At 49.9% G+C, this 21,774-nt stretch overlaps 2 protein-coding genes across 2 annotated transcripts; one reads left to right on the top strand and one right to left on the bottom strand.

The window, feature by feature from the left end:
- The first annotated feature begins 382 nt into the window (after positions 1–382).
- LRRC25 (leucine rich repeat containing 25) lies at positions 383–5,473 on the top strand. The gene is made up of 3 exons (XM_081076748.1): positions 383–650; positions 1,209–2,011; positions 4,019–5,473. The coding sequence occupies exons 2-3, from the start codon at positions 1,218–1,220 to the stop codon at positions 4,158–4,160; spliced, it is 936 nt and encodes a 311-aa protein (XP_080932874.1). The 5' UTR covers positions 383–650; positions 1,209–1,217; the 3' UTR covers positions 4,161–5,473.
- A 132-nt stretch (positions 5,474–5,605) lies between these two features.
- On the bottom strand, positions 5,606–7,986 carry GDF15 (growth differentiation factor 15; the record flags this gene model as incomplete). Its single annotated transcript, XM_081076747.1, has 2 exons — positions 5,606–6,249; positions 7,743–7,986. 2 exons carry the CDS (start codon positions 7,984–7,986, stop codon positions 5,606–5,608), a joined length of 888 nt encoding a protein of 295 aa, XP_080932873.1.
- Positions 7,987–21,774: the final 13,788 nt, after the last annotated feature.

The following is a 21,774-nucleotide window of genomic DNA, read 5'->3' as shown; positions in this document are numbered from 1 at the left end:
CCCTGACCACCCCGGGCATGGAGGTGTCATTGTACATGAGCGGGAACACTGAGTCTGTGGGGGAGGCTAGGAGCTTGGAAAGTCAAAGGCAGATAGATTCTAGGAATCCTTAGCAAACTTCTACCCATGTATTGAAGCCTCAATTTTAATGTCTTCTCCTCCAGGAAGCCTTCCAGGACTCTGCCTCTCCCTCTAGCCTTGCTCTGACTCCATGGAACTGGGGGTGTCTATGTCCAGCTCTGTCCTCTCCCAAGACTGGGTGTTCCTTGAGAACTGGGCCAGGGCTGAGGCCTCTTAGGGGCCCAGTATGGGTGATGTTTGTTGAATAAATAAATGAACGCATGGATTGGGAGTCAACTGAGCTGAGACTAGGAAGTGAGTTGATGAGGTAGCAGTCAGTGGGGTGTTAATGGAGGTTAACTGGGTTTCCACAAGAGGGAAGTGGGACACCCCTCCCCCTCTTGTGAGAACCCGGGGCCTGGAGGCCTTGCAGGGGGGCGGGTCTTCTCTGGGTCTTCTTCATTCTTATCCTCTGCGCTCCACCAAACACCAGTTCCTCTTCCTCTGCACAGCTGGGTACAGAGTCTGCGAAGCGCCAGGGACCACAGAGGATCCAGGAAGGTGTGGGCCACTGTGCCCCCCGCGTCCAGGTGAGCCACCACGCAGCCCCTCCGCGCTTGAGCCTTCCAGCACAGCCCAGATAAAGGTGTGGCGGTGGGACCGCAAAGCTAGGACAGAGGCTAGCACTGGGTTCTGTGCAGGGGCGGCAAATCTGAGCTGGCGGACCCCCTTTCAACAGCCTCCACTCCACCCCCTCCAGCCCACGACTCCCAGCCACCGTCAGTTCGTGGGCGGGGCAGTTTGCAGGGCAACCGCTCACTTGCATATGGTATCCTCTTGGCCAATGAGACCATGAGACCGCGGAAACGTTGGGGAACTAGGTCAAGGCCAAGGGGCTCATCTGGGAGAAGGGGAAGGGGCTGCCAGGGTTAGGGCTCCTCCGCCCTCCGGGCATATGGTTTTGTTCCCTTTCTCTGGAGCTGGAGGCCGGAGCCAAGCATCAAGGGGACAAGTGAGGGGCAGCCTATTACCAGAAGTGGCCTGAGCTGTTCTGACCTATAAATAAAAAGTAATAATAAACTCAACTGGGGAGGGTGACAGTGACCACAGGCTGAGGTCAGGGCTTGGATTCTGGTGTCTCTGCCTAGGTTGCTTGAATGGGGGGCGCCCTAGCATGGGTGCTGTTGTTGCCGCCGCTGCTGCTGCTGCTGCAGATTCCAAGTAGCCAGGGATTGTCCTGCAATGTGTCCTTGGTGGACACGGACTGGACCAGGGAATTCACAGAAACATGCTTGAACTTCAGTGGTCAGCGCTTGAGCCTGCCCCAGAACAGGTCTCTGCAGGCCATCAACGTGGTTCTCCTTGACCTCTCTGGGAACAACCTTCGAGAGCTCCGGTGGTTATTCTTTTCTCGCCTGGAGAAGCTGCAGATCCTGAATGTGACAGACAACCCCCTAGACCGTGTGGAATCAGAGCTGGCGGAACGCTGCGACCTTGACCTGAGGGCTAACTGCCGCTGTGTCCTCAAGTCCTTGCATAAGGCCCGGCAGGACAACTGCTCTGGCCAGCTGCCTTTGCAGTGCCTGGACCCAGGCACTGGCGCCTGGCACAACCTCTCCACCTTCCTGGAGAACAACAGCTGCACCTCTGGCCTGGCCCCAACGACCATTGGGGCACTGGCGGCGGGTGGAAGCCTGCTCCTTGCGCTTGTCATTGCTGGTCCATTGCTGGCCTGGAGATTTCAGGCAAGCTGGGCACCCAGGAGCCGGGACCTGGGAAAACTATCTGCTGCTCAGGATGGTTCCAGGCCCAGCTCAGGGCGGCAGTCAAGGTACAGTAGCCGGAGTCTCAACCCTAAGGAGCCAGCAGCCACCCTGCCCACCCCCTCGCCTGACTATGAGAACATGTTCGTGGGGCAGCCATCTGCCGGACCTCCGTGGACCAAACATGGGTGAGTGACTCACACACATTTGCCTGCAAAACTCTGGAGGCAGACAACCAGGGTTCAAATCCTAGCTCTGCCTCTTGCAGGCTGTGTGATCTTGGGCAAGTAGTATCCCCTCTCTGGGCCTCAGTTTCCTTACCTGTAAAATGGGAATAATCGCAGCCCCCTCTTCATGACATACAAACCCAGTTTCTGGCCACCAAGAAAGGGGAGAGAGAAGACAAGTGCTCCAGGCAGAATGGGGGCTCTGTGGTAGCGGTCAACAGTTTGCGCGCAGATCTCTTGTGACCCAGAGCAGTCTCTGAAGCTCCATTTCCATCTCTGTGTAACGGGGACAGCCCTCCCCCATCTGCCTTAGACATGTGGGAGATGCTAAGCAAGCCATCTGTGTCCATCTCCCCGCAAAAAGCCCCGATACTGCTAGATCTGGCTGGGCTTAGATAGATGTGTTCAACTTTTCCTGGTTGGAGGATGAATTGAGGGAATTTCAAGGGGAGACACCTGCAGGAACAAATGCCACGAGGTGGGAGAGAACGGAGAATCTGCTGTGAATGGGTTTAGAGGTAGCAAGACATCAGAGCTCAGACTCAAGCAGTAAGGGAACAGGGTCCTGGCTGGGTTTGAGTGGTGGGATCCACATTTGGAGAAGCTGGTAGGAGCTGATGAGAAATGAGATAATATGCAAAGCAGATGTAAATACATATGGCTTAAAAGCAGAAGTGGTTTACGGTAGGGATTTAAAGGAACTGGGCTTGCTAAGACAGCTGGTGCTCTGATGCTCGCCTCTGCCTCACTGTCACCAAGGGCTCAGGGCCAGTCTCTTCCAAAAGCATTTAGGATTGGAGGTGTCATTCCTACCCTACATTTTACAGAAAGGTATGCTCTGAGAGGAAGGGAAAGACTTGCCCAAAGTCACAGTTAAGTCAGAAGGAGAGGCAGGAAACTCTGACTCCCAATCCTGTCCATTGCGGTACAACCATATGTTTTTGGAGAAAATCATGCTAAAGTGTGAATGACTGATAGACACCACTTAAAGTAGCCTTTGTTATAAGAGAACCCAAGATGGGATTAGGTGGTTCTGGAGGTGGGAAAGATCTTCTCTGAGGGTCTTGCCTACCATAGCTAGACATTTCTAAGAAGCACCTCCTCTCCTACCAATTCTATGGATGCAGAAACTGAGGCTTAGAGGCTTTTTATTATTATTGGGGAATATTGGGGAACAGTGTGTTTATCCAGAGCCCATCAGCTCCAAGTCACTGTCCTTCAATCTAGTTGTGGAGGGAGCAGCTCAGCTCCAAGTCCAGTTGCCTTTTGTTCAATCTTAGTTGCAGGGGGCACAACCCACCATCCCATGCGGGAATTGAACCAGCAACCTTATTGAGAAGCTTGCGCTCTAACCAGCTGAGCCATCCGGCCGCCCCTCCGGCAGCTCAGCGGCAACTTGTTGTCTTCAATCTAGTTGTGGAGGGCGCAGCTCACTGGCCCATGTGGGAATCCATCCGGCAACCCAGTTGTTCAGAGCTCGCGCTCTAACCAACTGAGTCATCGGCCACCTGAGACTTATTTTTATATTGAGACCACAAAGTCCGCTGCTTCAGGGACCATGGTGGAAACATTTCCCACCTAAAGCAGCAGACACTGGCCAAGCCACTTGTGTCCATGTGAATGGTGTATGAGCAGAGCTTCCAGATTTCCAAGAGGAAACTGAAATCTAGATTTTAATGTGAAAAATGGGCAACCATCTCAATTTTAAGGAAGGAAAAAATGCTACTATGCTCAAAGTCTTTAGATCCCAGCGTAACAATGCTGAATCCACAGAATCTTCCCTGACTCACTTCCACCGACCTCCCTTCCTCAGAGAAAGTTGCAGGCTGGGAGAACACTGCCCTGTGTCTCAGTTTCCTCATTTGTAAATGTTAGGAGTGGACTCGGCCATCCTGAAATTTCTTTGCCCCTCAAAGCTGATGTTCCTACCCCGAGTGCTCCTCCCCGACTGTCTGTTTCTCCCCACAGGACTCACCACCCTTCAGAGGACAGTGACTTCTACATGAACTATGAAGACCTCTGCCAGTCCTCCCAGCCTGTCTATGGCAACCTGCCATTCCCAGGCCAGGTCCCGCTGGATGAAGAGGAGTATGTGATAGCCGGCTGCTGAGCCTGTGATGGCCTCAACTCCAGCCTGCCCCCTTCCGGTGATTTGGGGCATTGCAGGTCTCCCCTGGCTTCAGTCTCCCAGTCTGAGGAATGGGAACAGAGAAGAACTATCCTTGCAGCCCCCTCCCCAGCCTTCTGCTCTGTTCCTCAGCCCCCTGGACGGCTAGAAGGGGAAGAGGAGAGAGACCCCAATACAGATACAGGAGGTTCAAGGTGTGAACTCCGTTTCACCTTCCAGTTGGTCTGCAGTGCTCAATAAACACTGTGGGGCTGACAAGACTGCTGGCTCCGAGGCAGAGAGTTCCTTTGGATGGGGACTTCCTAAGCTCTCAAGAGGAGATCTCTATCTCAGACCCCTGGATTTCTCTCCAACCCTGGTCCCTCCCCTCTGTCTCTCTCAGGTCTCCTTCCCAGGCACCTGGTATCGAGACTCAGCCCCCAGGGCAGCCCATGCCAACCCCCAAGGGATCTTTGTAACTTATGAATTGAGACTGTGCCCCTCCCCTGCTCACACACCCACCATGGCTCCCCATTACCCCTGGATCCTCAGATTGGTACTTGAGGCTTGCCTGGTCTAGCCCTGCCCACCTCACTGCCCTCTCCCATCTCTCTGCCCTTCTGGTCTGGGCCTCATCCCCACCAAGCGCACCTGCCTCCTGGGATGAAAATGGCTTTATTTCCTGAAGCTATTTTCCATGCCATTTCTTTCGCCCAGAATGCCATTCCCTTCCTCTTTTTCTCACTTTTAAACATCCTAATACAGATGCAAAACTATGGCCAGGGTGCCAGGAGGCCCTGGTCCAGGTCCTGACTCCACCATTAATTCTCCGGGCCTCAGTTCCCCCATCTGTAAAACAGGGTGTTAGAATTGGTCTCTAAATCTGTTTTAGCTCTAATATACCAAAATATCTTAACTGGTCCAGAAACAGGAGTACTGAGAGATCAGGAGAGATGCTGAGAAGCAGAGAAACGGAGCTAGAGAATCACAGAGACAGAAAGCGATGTCCCGGGCTGCCCTTGAGGCCCACTGGTGTCAGGAGCACCATCCAATTGCCTGTCATCTCCAAGAACGCCCTGTTGCCCATTCTCTGAACCCTCCCACTCACCCCTATACCAGATCCCCAGTGAGAACTGAGGCCACGGAGGGGCGGGCTCTTCCCAAAGTCTCCAGCTCTATTTGGACATCACAGGAGTCAGGTCAGACAGCTTTCTTTTTATTACCAGAGTTTAAATAAAGGCACCAGCCCTCCCCAGCCCTTCGGTCCCCAGGCTGCTAACCCCAATAAATTAATAATAAATACCAACTTTAAATACAGAGGTTTGGACGAGAGAGGGCAGATATCAGTGGTTAGAATAGGGTACTTCAGGTCCCACAAGCCCATTCAACAGGCAAGGACTGAGGTCAGTTACACTGCACACGTGCCATCAGTGAAGCCCTAAGGCCGCTCATACGCAGTGGCAGTCCTTGGCCACGAGGTTGTCGTAGGACTTGAGTGACACGCGGCCTTGGCTGTCCCGGTGCATGAGCACCACCGGCTCGTAGCTGGAAGGCACGCAGCAGGGAGAAGGCGCGGACTCAGGCTTCAGCTGGTGCAGGCGCGCCTGCATTTGCGCGTGCATGTTAGCCGAACGGAACTGGCTCGGGCACGCGCCGCTGCACATGCGCAAGTCCAGCTCGCGGGGCGATATCACCCAGCCTTCCCAGCCCAAGTCTTGGAGCGACGCGCGCAGGTTCTTCAAGCTGCAGCAGCGCCCCTCTCCGAGAGGGCAGCGGTTCCGGAAGTGCGCATGTGCGCTGCGGCGCCCCCTACCGGCGCGTGGCCACCAGTGCAGCTCCAACCGGAGCTGTGCAGAAGGCAATGCTGCCAGCCACTGGTCAGAGGGCGCCAGCAGGTGCAGGCGGAGTGCGGGCGCTAGGGAGATTCCGAGACCGAGCTGACGCTGCAGCGGCCGCGTCACGTCCCACGAGCCCGAGTCCGTCGGGGACAGCCTGAGCAGGGCCTGATACAAGCGGGAGGCTGTAGGGGGCCCCATAGTCAGGTTGGCCAAGGGGATGTACAGGTCCACGTGGGAGTCCGGCCCAAGTGTCACTATGGGAAAGAGAGGAAGGGAAGTCACCCAGGAGCATACTGTGTGCCGAGCGCGGGGGTGCCCAGGCACCACCCTATTTTATTGGGTCGTGTAACATTTCATCTTCCCTACTAGAATCTCAGCAGGGTTTTGACTGCCTAGTCACGGGGGTGCTTAGTAAATACAGAGGGTGCCCCAAAAATGTATACACATGTTAAGAAAGGAAAAACTGTATTAACATTGTAATAGTCAATATATACCGATAACAAAAGATGAATACAAGTTACATTTGACTTCTGCAATTACAAGAGGTGCTCAAAGTGGTTGCCATCAGCCTACGCATAAATTTTTTTTTAAGGAGGACGCAACTCAGTGGCCCATGCGGGGATCCAACCCACAACCTTGGTGTTACCAGCACCACGCTCTAACCAACTGAGCTAACCGGCCACCCCAGCGTAATTTAATACACTTTTTTCCTTTCTTAAAATGTGTATACATTTTTTTGGACACTCTCTGTCTCTGCAGGAATTAATACATATTTGATATTTAGAGAGACTGGGGCTAGACCGCTGACTCGGCCTCCTCCAGCTGGCAAACAAAAACATGTTTATTGAAGGACTACTAAGTGCCTGGCACTGGGGATACAGCAACCAGTCATTCTGTTTTCAATTCTTTGGGTCTCTATTTTCTACCTGAGAAATGAAGGGTACCAGGCTCCCCAGGACTTGCAGATCCCCAGGCTGGTACAGGCGTCAGGGGTACTATGCGGACTGGGTTTGAGTCGCTGCTTGAGCACCTCCTGCTCACTAGGCTCAGAGAGGGCAAAAAGTTTACCTGGATCCTCACAGCACCAGTGGGCTTAGGACCGGATAACAGACACCCTCTGACCTGACACCCTCTCCCCAACCCTTCCCAGTTCCTAGCGCAGCCCAGATTTCCTTCTGCCCTCTCCACCTCCTGGAACCACCGTGGAAGTCGCGAAAATACTCCCTTCCCTCTTTCAAGGCACCTATCACGTGTGACAGCGGTGCCTTGCCGTGCGATTACATCATATTGGGAACCAGCCAGGGTCGGTTCTGCCCATCGCCGCGCACTGCTAGGTCCCGCCTACAACACTCTTATTCCCCCGCCCCGCTCCTGCGTCTCTCGTCTTGGATCCCACCCACCCTCAACCCCAGCTACATCCAAGGACAGGGGCCGCGCCCCCTGCGGGACGTCGTCTCTTGGCTCTCCCGGCTCTGTGAACCTTCTGGAGAGTCGCTGGCTTCTCTCGGCCTCAGTTTCCTCATCTGCTATCCGAGGAGGTGTAACATCTCCAATTGGCTAAGGCTAGCCGTGTCCCGACGCAAACAGGGACGCTAGCTCCATCAGCCTCGAGTGGGGGACGTTCTTGTCCATCTCACAGATGGGGAAACTGAGGCTCGGCAGCATGCTCTATGACTCAGAAACACTGGTTAGATGATGGGAGCTGCCTGGGCGCACAGTGGGGGGATATGTCTGAGATTTCACTCACCCTCTGGGGTGAGTATCTGGACTTGAACAGCGGGGATGAGGTCAGGGTTCGAGTCTTCCCAGGTCTGGTTCCCTCGAAGCCTGGTCGGCAAATCTTCGAAGCGTTTCTGCAACTCCTGGAATGTGGAGACACTCGAACTGGAGTGCACGTGTGAGGGTTCTGGGAGGGCTTGGAGGTGCTCCTGGGCCAGAGATACAGCGTCTCCTGACGGCAGCCCCGAGAGCGTCAGCAGCAGCATTACCATCACGGAGCAGCACGGTGTCGTGGGTCGCTGCCCGGGCATGGCTGTGCTCCTTGTGCTCCGAGCTGGGACAGATCGGACACCGCTAGCCTGGCCTTTATAGTCCCCGGACTTTGTCCGCCCCCGCCTGCCTGGTCCCGCCTGAAGTGGATGCACGGTAAACATTCCAGGGACCACAGCTGGGCAGGGTCTGAGGCTGCTTTTCAGGAGGAGGGGCTTGGGGGGTGCTCCCAGGGAAGCTGGGGGGACCCCCACCCCCACCCGCCTCTGAGCCTCAATATCCTCTTCTGTGAAATGGGGATATCATCCCAGCTTGGTGGGCTGGTAAGAAGAATGATTTTCTCAGAGAGGACTTAATTACTAGGTGCTCAACTCTATAGTGAGAGCTTAATAAGTGGCCTTCTTCCCCTGTGCGGTTCCCTGCCTTCCCTATTCGGTTAGGGTTCAACAAAGCAGAGCAGAAAGGGCCAAAGAGCTATAAAGTGCAAGCTGGGGCAGGTGGGCGGTTCTCTGAAACCCACTCCACTCACCTCCTTAGATCTCTTGGGGGTTATCACCAGATGGCTTCTCATGCCTCCCAGATAGAAGGCTCCACAGAAAATGAACAGGAAAGTTAACATTTGAAAGTGAACAGTTCAGTGGCATTTAGCACATTGACAATGTTATACAATCATCTTTTCCAGAACATTTATATCACCTCAAAAGGAGACCCTGACCCAATTAGCAGTCATTCCCCATTCCCCCTTCTTTATCCCCTTGCAATCACTAATCTGCTTTTTGTCAATGGATTGGCCTATTCTGGACATTCCACATTAAAATTCTGCACTCAGTTTCCAATGTAGGGAAAGGGGTTCCTCACACCAACAATTCTCCCACACCAGCTGGGTGTCCAATAATTCAACCCAATTTTGACACTATCTACCTGGAGACAGCATTATATCCCAGAGGCTCAAGGCCCAGTCCCATGAGACGACCCCTTCCCACCCCCTTCTTCAGATGCCAATCCAAAGTCCAGGTTACCTGTGCTTCTGACCTACTGGCTATAAAAGGGAAGTTACCATGACCCCCTCCTTGGGTAGATTAATTTGCCAGAGCAGGTCAGACAACTTTGGAAACCCATTTACTCGATTTATTACAAAGGATGCAAAAGATAAGAATCAACCGGCAGATGAAGAGATGCACAGGACAAGGTGTGAGGAAGGGGCCTGGAATTTCCATGCCCTCTCCATGTGTACCCCTCTCCCAGCACCCCACATGGTCACCAATCTGGAAGCTCTTGGAACCCCATCCTTTTTTGGATTTTTATGGAGGCTTCATGACAGGCATGATCGATTACATTATTGGCCATTGGTGACTGATTCAACCTCCAGTGACTCTCCCTTCCCCTCATGAGAGGTCAGGGGTGGGACTGAAAGTTCTAACCTTCCAGTCACATAGTTGGCTCCACTGGCTACGGGACTCCATCTTCAGGTTGTTTTCCAAAAGTCACCTCATTAACAAAAAATCTTTCTCACTCTCTTCACAGGAAATTCCAAGGGTTTTAGGTGGTCTGTGACAGCGACAGGGTGGAAGACCAAGTATATATTTCTTATTGTAAGTCACAATATCACAAATATAAATGGAATCACGTACTATGTGGCCATTTGTGTCTGGCTTCTCTCAGCCTGTTTTCAAGCTTCCGCCATGTTGTCAGTGACCGAGTAATATTCCATTGTATGACTACACCACATTTTGTTTATCCATTGATAGTCTTTTGGGTTGTTTCCACATTTTGTCCATTGTGAATAGGGCTGCTATGAATATTCATATACAAAGATTTGAGGACCTGTTTTCAATTTTGGGGGGATACACCCAGAAGTGGAATTGCTGGGTCATATCATCATTCTATGTTTAATTTTTTGAGGAGTTGCCAAAATGTTTCCCAAAGCGTCTGCCTTTTTATTTTGGAGCTTTGAGATAGGACTTCCATAAGGAAAAAAGACTAACCTTATGTGTTCAATTCGATGGCATTTTTTTTTAAATTAAAGTTTATTGGGGTGGTAATTGTGAGTAAAGTTACATAGATTTCAGGTATACAATTCTGTATTACATCATCTATAAATCCCATTATGTGTTCACCACCCAGAGTCAGTTCTCCTTCCATAGTTCGATGGCATTTTACAATGGTATCCCTGTGGGACCACTTTCCAGATCAAGTTCCAGAACATTCCCAACCCAGGAACACCTTGGGCCCTCTCCCATCATTCTCCCTGCTCCTGGATACCAGTCGTTCCCAACTCTGTTACCATAGATGAGTTTGCCTGTTTTCCAACATGTTGTAATGGCAGCAGCAGTGCATTCCTTTCTGGCCAGCGTCTTTGAGAGACTCAATACTACGTCCATGAGAGCTCTTTGTTGTCTGCTAGGCAGTTTGCCCTTTTTCCTTGCTGTACAGTGTTCCACTGTGCAAATCCAAGAGTAAAGCTGCTGACTCATGGGTAGGCACCCATCACTTTGCAATCAGAACCAGTAATGAATTCATTTTATTCCTGGAACTTCTCAAGGGGACACGGCACCAGTGAGGGCCTGGGGAATCCCTAGGGACAGGATGTTAGCTCCATGGCGATTTCCACTTCACCAAATTCTGGAATGCTGGCAGCCAGGCCCACCTGGCTCTCCTTTGGCCAATGACCTCACTGCCAGTCCTGTGGCCAAGCTGGGAGGAGAAGTGGGGCAGGCTGTGGGCAGCCAGCCAGTGATGAACTCAGTGGGCCAGAACCCTGCATTCCTACTGTAGGCTGAACCAGGGTGGAAGTAAACAGAGCACCCAGACTGGGGGGCAGGCCATTCCCTTTCCCTGGCTCAGCCCCAAACCTCCCAGAATCTTCCCTCACCACTTGGCCATAGTCACCCTTATCAAACACACACAACACACAAGAGAACACACAAACCCACTTTTATTGTTTGTTTCTCGTGACTCGAGGTAAACATAGTCATGGCAGGAGATCTGGAAGAGGCCAAAAAGCAGATTATTTTAGAATCTATAATCAAAAGACAAGGAGAACTGCTATCCCATAGCCATTGTTAAAAGACAAAAATTCAACAAATAAATTTAAAGATCCAGTTGGCTTTATTGAATGATTTGTTAATTGGGCAGCATCCCATCTAGTAAATACAAAAGTGCTCTAAGGAGTTGTACAAAATGGAAGGCTTTTATAGGCCTAAATGGGGAGGGACAAGAAAGTTAAAGAGTAGATGATTTTAAAAAAAAGTGGATGATTTCAGGCAAGGTAACCTTCCCCTAAGGGGAAGACAGGGCGTCTTCTCAGGCAAACTACCTCCCTAGTGCGGACCGGGAAATTCCCAATCGATTGGCTTAAACTTTCACTCTTGGTAGAGGCTGAAACTCCTGTTAGGTTAGGGATTAAGTCTTGGTGGCGCTTAGTAAGAATGACTCCATTGTGAGACTCCAAAACTCAGTTTCTCAGTATTACCCTTTATAGAGCAGCACTGACTAGATGAGGCTTGATTAGAGCTACAATCTCAATATTTTAGAATAACCATTATTATTATTATAGGTGGTTGGGCAATGATGTCTCCACTTTAGCAAGAGTTGGGTTCAGATATACCTAGGCAAGTCTGGAAAGGACAGCCCCTGCTGGTAAACTCCTACTTATCTCTTCAACCCCAGCTTTGATGTCCCATATTCCAGTAAGCCTTCCCTGCTCTCTCCCCAAGCTCCCTCAGGCTGAGGGGTCTCCCTCTAGCCTCATCCTGACCACACAGGGCTGGAGTGTCTGTGTCTGACTCTGTGCTTCTCCACACCAGTGGACCAAGCCTCAGTGTCACTACAGACATACCTCAGTCATATTGGAGGTTTGGTTCCAGACCATTACAATAAAGCAAAGAGTGAAATAACACAAGTCACGCAAATGTTTTCATTTCCCAATGGGTATAAAAGTTATGTTTATACTACACTATAGTCTATTAAGAGTGCAATAGCATTATGTCTAAAACACAATGTACATACTGTAATTTAAAAATAGTTCATTGCTAAAAAATACTAACCATCATCTGAGCCTTTAGCAAGTTGGAATCTTTTTGCTAGAGGAGGGTCTTGCCTTCAATGTGTAAAACACAAAGTATCTGTGAACTGCAATAAAATGTATATTAGTTTCCTTTAACTGCCATAACAAATGACCAAATATGGGATGGCTTAAAACAACAGAAATTTCTTCTCTCACAGTTCTGGAGGCCGGAAGTTTGAAATCAAGGGTCACAGGGCCGTGCTCCCTCAGAAAGCTCTAGAGGAGGGTACTTCCGGCCTCTTTCAACTCTGATGAATCCAGGCATCCTTCGCTTGTGGCTACATTGTGCCAGTCTCTGCCACTGTCTTCACATGGTTTCTCTTCTTCGCTTTCTAAAAACACCTGACATTAGACTTAGGGCCCACTATAAATCCAGAATGATCCCATTCAAGATCCTTAACTCATCTGCAAAGACCCTTTTCCAAAATAATATCACATTCACATAAACTGAGGGTTAGGGCATCACATCATCACAGGAAGGTGTGGTCCAGACAAGGGCCATGAAACTCCCAGAGAGACATCCTTAGCAGTGAATGGTGGTGGTGGGGGATGGGGGGACCTACATCTATGGGGGAAATTTTTGAGCCCCTATTATGTGTCAAGTGCTTAACACACAATCTTTATAAAACCCAATGAGATGGACACATTATCTCTACTTCGCAGATTCTGTCCCCATATTCTGTCCCCATTAGCAGTCACTCCCCATTCCCCCTCCCTTAGGGCCTGGCAACCATTAATCTACTTTCTGTCTTTATGGATTTACCCATTCTGGACATTTCATCATATAAATGGAATCATACAATATTTGTATTGTAGTTTGGCTATTATGAATAGTGCTGCTATAAACATGCACATACAAGTTTTTGTTTGAACACCTGTTTCATTTCTCTTGGGTATATATATATATATATATATATATATATATATATATATATACCAAAATGGAATTGTTGGGTCATATAGTAATTTTATGTTTAATGTGTTGAGAAACTGCCAAACTTTCTCTTGTCAGTTTTATTTTTCATTAAGAAACATTTCAGGCATATAAAAAATGTATCAATAATAAAATAACAAACACCTACCTACCCAGAACCCCCAAAGGAAACATTCCTAGGAGAATTATTAAAAGGGACCAAACAGAAATTTTGGATCTAAAAAGTACAATAACCAAAATGAAAAATTCACTAGAGGTGTTTACCAGATTTGATCAGTCAGAAGAAAGAATCAGGAAGCCTGAAGATAGGACAATTGAAATTATCAAGTCTGAAGAGCAGAAAGAAAAAAAGAATGAAGAAAAGTAACTGAGTCCAAAGGTCCTCAGTTAACCATCCAGAGGACCAACATACATATTATAGGAGTCCCAGAAGCAGGAGAAGAGAAAGGGGCAGATAGAATATTTGAAAAAATAATGGCCAAAAGCTTACCAAATTTGATGAATGGTATAAATCTAGACATCTAAGAAGCTCAACGAACTCCAAATAGACAATATCAAAGAGACCCATTACACTGAGACACATTACAATCAAACCGTTGATAGCCAAAGAGAAAGAGTCAAACTTGAAAACAGCAGTGGAAAGCTATTCATCGATGAGGTTAACAGTTAATTTCTCATTAGAAACCCTGGAAACCAGAAGGCAGTGTGACAATGTATTTAAAGTGCTGGAAAACAAAACAAAATGCAACACAACTGTTTACCTAGAATTCTATATCCAGCAAAACTGTTCTTCAAAAATGAGAAAGAAATCAAGATATCCTCAGGTAAATCAAAGCTGAGGGAATTTGTTACCATGATACCTGCCCTGCAGGTTAAAATGAAAGGACACTAGACTGTAACTCAAAGCCATATACCGTGGTACCTCGGTTTTCTAACATAATCTGTTATGGAAGACCGTTGGAGTTCTGAAACCTCGGAAAACAACCGACAACTAGCCCTCAGGATCTTGCACTCAGCAGAAGCCACGTGACATGTTCGACTTCCGAGGTGTGTTCGAAAACCGAAGCACTTACTTCCAGGTTTACGGCGTTTGTAAATCGAAATGTTCATCAACAGAGACGTTCGAAAACCGAGGTACTACTGTATAAACATCTATGCACCAAAAACAGAGCCCCAAAATACAGAAAGCAAAAACTGATAGAATTGAAGAGAGAAATAAAAGATATACACTAAGAGTTGGAGACTTCAAAACTCCTCTTTTACTAATGGATAGAACATCTAGACAGAATATTAGGATACAGAGGATTGAACTACACTATAAACCAGCTAGACCAAACAGACATCTACGGAACACGCCATGAAACAACAGTAGAATACACATTCCTAACAAGTGCTCCTGGAACATACTCCAGTATAGACCACGTTAGGCAAAAAAAAAAAAAAAAACAACAACAAAAAAAAACCTCACAACAAATTTTTAAAAGATTGAAATCATACAAAGAATCATCTTCAACGACAATAGAATAAAGCTAGAAATCACTAACAAAAGGAAAACTGGAATGTTCACAAATCTGTGGATATTAAGTAACACACTCAAACATTGGGGGAAAGAAGAAATCACAACAGAATTTAGAAAATACTTAAGAGACAAATGAAAAGAAAACGACAATATACTAAAAGTGACGGGTGCCCCGAAGACAGTGCTCATAGGGAAACTGACAGCTATAAATGGCTACACTGAAAAAGAGCTCAGATCGATAAATTTTATAGTTTGATGAAGGAGAAAAAGAAGAATAAACTAAAATCAAAACTACTAGGAGGAAGGAAATAATAAAGATTAGAGAAAAGATCAAGAAAATACAGAATAAGGGGCGGCCGGGTGGCTCAGTTGGTTAGAGCGCGAGCTCTGAACAACAGGGTGGCCGGTTCGATTCCCACATGGGCCAGTGAGCTGCGCCCTCCACAACTAGATTGACGACCACGACTTGACTTGGAGCTGATGGGTCCTGGAAAAACACACTGTTCCCCAATATTCCCCAATAAAAAAATTTAAAAAAAAGAAAGAAAAGAAAATACAGAATAAATAGGATCAATGAAATCAAATTCCAGCATCTACCTGGCATCTCAGATTGGTCTTTTCAGATGTAATTATTTATGTTAAGATGAGGTTACCCTGGAGTAGGGTGGGCCTTAAATCCAGTGACTGGTGTCCTTATAAAAAGGCCACATAAAGACAGAGGCAGAGATTAGAGTGATGCCGCCATATACCAAGGATTGCTGGAAGCCACCAGACCAAGAGAGAAGCCTGGGACTGTTCTCCGTACAGCCTCTAGCCCTGCTGATACTTCGACTGGGGACTTCTGGCCTCCAGGACTGTGTTTTAAGCAGTTTATGGTCATTGTTACGGCAGCTCAGGAAACAATGTCATCTATCTGCCCATTTTTCTGTCTGGCGCTTTCTCCTGTCTAGTATGTCTGGGAGCACTCATTTGTTCTGGAAGCTAATGCATCACAGATATCCTCTCTCTGTTCCTGGCTTGTCTTTTGTATTTCTTTATGGATTTTTTTAGGTGTCCAAAAGTTTGAAAATGTGACTGAGTCTATACCCCAAACCATCCAATATTCATTTTTTCCTTTTCAAGGGTGTGTTTTCATTTGCCAGGCTGTTAAATCTAGGGTACGGTTCTCCTCTGCGATGCTTTCTACAGGCCATGACCTCCCTGCGTTCTGGGTTTGGGACTCTGCCAGCCCCCACCCCCCTTCAGCGCTCTGTTGGGCAAGGGGGAGGGACAGCTGAGTGTGAGTCAGCAGGACCTGGGCTGCTGGGGGCGGAAGTGGTCAACTCAGCCCCTAGGACTGGCTGTGTGGTTCCTGGTGGGAGGCCTTGCGGTGGGGGGCCAGGGAAGGGGTCAACAGGACAGTTGGGCTGGGCAGGAAGTGGGTCAGCTGAGGCCCCAGACTTTGGGTCCCCATGTGCTCACTGCCTGGAAAGTGTCCGCTGGGGTAAACCCAGTGTTGTCCTTCCCCCATCACTCCCCCCCCCCCACTGCAGCACATCCTGCTCCCGCTGGCTTTGCATGCTAGCTCCTATAAGGGTTCCGCTGACCACAGCGTTCATTTTTGAAGCACCTGCTGTATGTCAAGCCCTGGCTGACTGTGGACACACAGCCCTGCCAGCTGGGTGCGGTGGTCAGCTTCGTGTCACAGAGGGAATCTGAGACCCAGAGCAGGGCAGCCCTGTGCAGGAATCACACAGCACAGAGTCCGAGTCACCCAAAGTCCCAAATCCTCCTGTTTGGCTGGGGTTCTCTCTGCCCCTCAGTGTCCTCATCTTTCTGGCTCTGTGTCTCCCCTACTCGCTCTGCACTTTGCTTTTCAGTCTCTCACAACTCTGTCTCTGCATCCCCACCCCCACCCCTTATCAGCACCACATTGGGAAAGGAAGCAGCCTGTGCCTGCCCCTCCTCCCTTCCGGGGTACTAGGACATGTCCAGGCAGGTCTGAGGCACTTCTTGTAGAAACTACTGAATGCCTTGTGGCATGCTACCAGTGCAGGAAGGAGCTAGTAGGCAAGGTGAAGAAGGTGTAGGGGAAGGACTCTTGGGATTTCCGGTGCACTACTTTGCCCCCCTTGTCCCTACCCAGGCCTGTCACACTGAACGCGTCCCAAGATGACCTCAGCATCTTCCTCCAAACCTTCGGTTTTGAAGGATGCATAGGAGTTCTCCAAGCATAAGTGAAGGAGGGGCCCTCCTGGCAGAGGAGACAGCCTGGGGTCAGCAGAGATATGGGAACAGGGGTTCAAATGTTCAGCGGACGAGTATGGGCGAAGGGGAGCCATCAGGGGTGTGAGAGGTGGGGAGGGAACCAGATAGGTCCCCAGAACAAGGTGGACGGGAAGGGTGAGACTGGTGTCCCAGACCCTCACCTCAAATTAAGACTGAGATTGTCCAGGCAGGAGCTGAAAGAAACTGTTGAATGGAGCCAAGCGCGGCCTCTCCAAGCGTTACCCTCAAATGAACTCTCCCCATCTGCCTGCATCCCTCAGCTGACTGTGTCCCCATCACAGCTGGATCCCTGGTGTGTCCCCAGCCCAGGGCACAGCTCACAGTAGGCATTTCCTAACTAGCCTAGCCACTAGGAGATGGGGCTCTAGAGGCAGGGAAGAGGCAGGGTAGGGGCGGGGGCTGGAGGAGGAGCCTGGCCCCCAAGGCGGCGTATCTTCTGCTCCCAGGCGGCTCTGGCGCCTCGCTCCGCCCCCTGCTGGCCACAGGTTGGAACATCCAGCACTCAGCCCTCTCCTCTTGGTGCCGTAGTTTATTGCACACCTATTTTGCACCCAACGCTGTGCTGGGTGCAAAGGACACAGGGCATGCCAGGCACACCCGATCGCCCTCCCCAGCTCCCATGGAATCAGTCGATTACTACCCAGAGTATGTGACTTGGTTGGGGGGCACCTAGGCAGTTGTAGGAGCCAGAGGAGGAACCTGGACAGACAGGAGAGCTTCCTGGAGGAAGTAAATATAATTGCATTTATTAAGCAACTACTATGTGCCGCTAGTTAAGGGCTATAAAAGCAGAGTTTCACTGAATTCTACAAAAGCTCTACGAGTACAGGGAAACCGAAGCTCACGGAAGCACAGTGAGCCCTCCTGACTTCTCGTGGCCTGTAGAATAACATGCAGACTCTCCCCCAGGCCCCGAGGCCTTGAGCCGTCAGCCCTGTTACCTCTCCCTCACCCCTCCACAGACACCCTCCACCTACATCACCCACTGCCCGTTACACACAGCATTGTCTCTTGGCCTGCAACACAAGGGAGTCCTTGGGGCTCTTTCTGGGCAGAGTAGCCAAGGGGAGGCAGGGGTTCCCATGGGCCAAGAAGGCTAGGGGAGGTTTCCAGAATTTGGGGAAAGGATTTTCCCATCTGAAAAGGACACACAGAATACCACAGGAGCATGTAGATGATACTCCTGGGACTGCAGCCCACACCCAGGGGCCAGGGAAAGAGTGGCTTTAGGAGCAAAACCACCAACTGTGGACACCCTCTCTGGGGGTGCAAAAACCTTGGATCCCTGGGACTTTGAAAAGGCGCTCTCTCCCTTGGGACCGATGGTCCCCGAGACAAGACATGGTCCTTATTGCTGAAGCCCCTTTGGTTTCAAAAGTTTCTTCTTTGAAAGCCACTCATTCCTGCTAAGGACAGATATGCGGAAGGACTGAGTCCTGTTTCTAATCTTCAATCTGCTCAGCTTCAGAGCAGCCAGCCTGGGTTTACATTCTAGCACTTTCTCTTCCTGGCCATGGCATGTGGGACAAGGGGCTTCAAGTGGCAGAGCCTCCGTTTCCCCACCTGTAACAAGTGGTAATGGCACCCCTTCACAGGTTGTGGGAGTGGAAATTCTTCACACGCTAGGGGTCTACATGATAATTCAAATCCCAGAGTGTTGTGTGATCACAGGCAAGTTACTCAGTAAAGGCAGTGGACGTGAAGAGGGAGAACTGTACAGAAATACTCTCGTCGTTATTCATTCAGCATATTTGTAGCAACCACCAGAAACTGAGCTCCAGGTCACACACCAAGGACAGAAATACTGGTGGTTTGGAGCCGCTCTGCCCACTGACGCCCCCAGTCTGAGGGTGACCCTTGGGGATGCCAACTTCTCACAAAGGCACACAAGAACTCACATATCTCAACTAATTTATTTGCTTTGGGGGGTGTCAAGTTTGGGGTCTCTCAGGGCCCAGCCCCCAGCAAAGTCTAGCAGACATTTTCCCGGCCTGGGTTCCCAGGCATGGGGGTTTCGGACAAGGCACTCACAGGAACTCGGGGGGTCAGGGAGAAGCCATCCTGAGAGTGCAGGGGCCACAGCCTCTGTTGGGGACAGAAGACATGGTCACGTTGGGCAGGATTTTCCTAGAGAGAGATTTAGGACAAGATAGAAACCTGAGATGTTGGAGGAGCCCCAGAAACACACTAGATACGCCCCCGGGCAGGTGGAAAGCCAACTCCTCTTCCCCATGACCCAAGTGGGGCCTCCCATAGTTCAGGGATTCTACAGGCCTTGGAGCTGAGAGCTTGTTCCAAACCGCCTTTCTCTGGGATTTCCTAGAGACAAAGTGTAGAGGACATAAAAGCGGCTCCCCCGAGGCCCCACCCCTGTAAACAGCTTGGGTGACCCTGACACGCCCCCTACTGGGTGGTCAGGAACCAGGGCCATCTCCCAGAGCATGGGGTCCTGTCTCCCTTCTCTGTGCCCCATGCATATCGAGAGAGGCAGGCACTTCTGTGGGTCTCTGGGCAATTGAAGAGAAGGCTTGGGTGAGGAGAGGGAGGACAAGAAATGGATTTTTCTTGGGGGAGGGGAGGAAGTGGCGCTGGAGTGCAGGTCAGGGCTGGATTGAAGCCCATTAAGGTCCGGTGACCCAGACACTAAGCTTGTGATAGCTGCTCCTGAACCACAGTACAGGGCTTCTTGGCAGGTATGTTCCGAGTCCATCTAGGAATTAACTTTCACCCCACCCCCCAAACAGCCTTTCTGCCGCGGGTCTAAGTGGACCTCCAACACGCTTCCTCACCCAGAGGTAGTCCTGGGCCTTTAGGAGGCGCTCGTGCCTGGAGAAATTTAATCTGGGACATGAAAACAAAGCCCCTTTTGGCTTCTCTAGGTCTGTGGATGCCATGGGATATGTGGCCATGGATTTGGGGGGCAATGTGGCACTGTCTCTGCCCCTATTACCACCATCAGCACCCCACGCTGGCTACAAACTCACCAGGGCTTCCAGCGGTCTCCAGGTGGAGGCTGGGGCCACAGAGAAGAATGGGACTTTGTCCCACCATCCCCAAAGGGGACTTCTGGGTTCAGACACTCCAAGGGGCGGAGAGGTCAAAGGTCAACCGTCTAGACAGTGGCGGCAAAAAAGAGGCCTGTGTGGTGGGCGGATTTCCCCAGCAGCTCCCCTCCCCTGCCTGGTCACCCCCTGGGGGCACAGGCTGGCTGGTGGACATACCCCAGCTGGCTCAGCTTCCAGGCAGAAACTTCTAAGATAACAACAAGGCATCGCAAATCTGCTTTTCCAGCCATTTCCCTAAGCAAGCTGTTTCTGTTCTAGAAGTTTCCATGCCAGCAACAAGCAGGGAAGCAGAAAACTATTTTCCTTGCTGAAACTATTGCAATCTGATATTTTCTCCAAAGACCTAGCGTCAATTCGCCCCCTGCCTGTCCCTGTCTCTACCAGGGCCCAAGGGACCTTGGCTGTTCCTTGATTGAACCAGGTGGGCCAGATGGCACCCAGCCCAGAACACCAACTCGAATTCCTCCTTCTTCCCATTTTCCTTTCTTTCTATCCACTCTGTCTTATTTCTTTTTCAAGCTACATATTCATACACATACTACTGACCTTCCTTTTCGTGGAGAAGGGGGAGCCAAAAAGGCTGAGAGAAAAATATAGTACAGAGACTCTGGCATCTTAAAGGAGATGCTGTTGCCAGAGGCCCGGACCCTGCCCCACGCCCCACCTCAGCACCCCCCAAAGCGGCTCACCAGGGAAAGGCCCCTCTCAGCTTTCCCACAAGACCTTCTCACCTTCCCCCACCAGCCTTCATACCATATCCCTCAGCCCATTTTTCCACCATTAACTGCTGCACCCACCTCTTCCGGCATCACTCTCCTCCACACCTGACAAGCTGCACCCACTTCATAGATCCATCCTTTTGTTCCATTCTGTGCAAACCCCTCCCCCCACATATGGGACTCTAAAAATGACAAGGGAGAAGTAATGGGACCTGGTCCCCCCTTCTCAAACAAGGACATTTTAGTCTGAGACCCAGTAAATGCAGACAGACACACCATGGAGTAAACAGATGAGTTCGCCCAAAAGAAAAAGATTAAACATTTTAAAACAGAAAAAGAAAGAAAGAAAGAAGGAAAGAAAGAAAGGAAGGAAGGAAGGAAGGAAGGAAGGAAGGAAGGAAGGAAGGAAGGAAGGAAGGAAGGAAAAGAAAGAGAGAGAGGGAGGGAGGGAGGGGGAGAGAGAGGGAGGGAGGGGGGGGAGAGAGAGGGAGGGAGGGGGGGGAGAGAGAGAGAGAGAGAGAGAGAGAGAGAGAGAGAGAAGGAAGGAAGGAAGGAAGGAAGGAAGGAAGGAAGGAAGGAAGGAAGGAAGGAAAGAAAGAAAGAAAGAAAGAAAGAAAGAAAGAAAGAAAGAAAGAAAGAAAGAAAGAAAGAAAGAAAGAAAGAAAGAAAGAAAGAAAGAAAGAAAGAAAGAAAGAAAGAAAGAAAGAAAAGCTGGCAGGGAGTGAGTGAAATGTTTAATGGATGGCTGATTAAATAAAAATGAGCTAAATGCTCTGCATCATGGTGAAAGACACAATTCAAGTTCGACTTGAGGAAATCTAAAACCAATGCTGGAATGCAAAAATGACACATACACACTCAATTATGATCAGACAATAAGTTATATCTCTAAGTTGCTAAATCACAGCGTGCTTTAAACAGAAAGGCGAAATGAGGACAAAAGAAAGATGAAAATGTGGAGTTTGGGGAAGGCGTGTCTGGGTTGCAGCGGGTGCCCAGCTAAGCTTGGACCTGGCTCCCCTCCAGTCACCACCCCCCCATCTTGCCTAGATTAAATTCCTCCTTAGAGCCCCACAGATCAGGCCTTTGGGGAACAGAGCTAGATGGAGCTTCATAGTGTTCTGAATAAGACTTCTGGGGGACTCCTCTGGCCTTGAGCCCTCTACATTCAGAAGAGCCACAGCTTCTGCTCACAGAAGCTGGCTCAGGGAGCACACGC

This window comes from Rhinolophus hipposideros (genome assembly GCF_964194185.1).
Source record: "Rhinolophus hipposideros genome assembly, chromosome: 16".
NCBI lineage: Eukaryota > Metazoa > Chordata > Mammalia > Chiroptera > Rhinolophidae > Rhinolophus > Rhinolophus hipposideros.
Note: the sequence above shows the minus strand (reverse complement) of the source record. Positions and strands in the feature narration are given on the sequence as shown.

Bases quoted from the DNA above. Each gene is read 5' to 3' on its own strand.
- LRRC25 (XM_081076748.1), top strand. From the start codon at position 1,218: ATGGGGGGCGCCCTAGCATGGGTGCTGTTGTTGCCGCCGCTGCTGCTG. The intron at 2,012-4,018 runs GTGAGTGACTCA...TTCTCCCCACAG, and splicing joins CCTCCGTGGACCAAACATGG to GACTCACCACCCTTCAGAGG.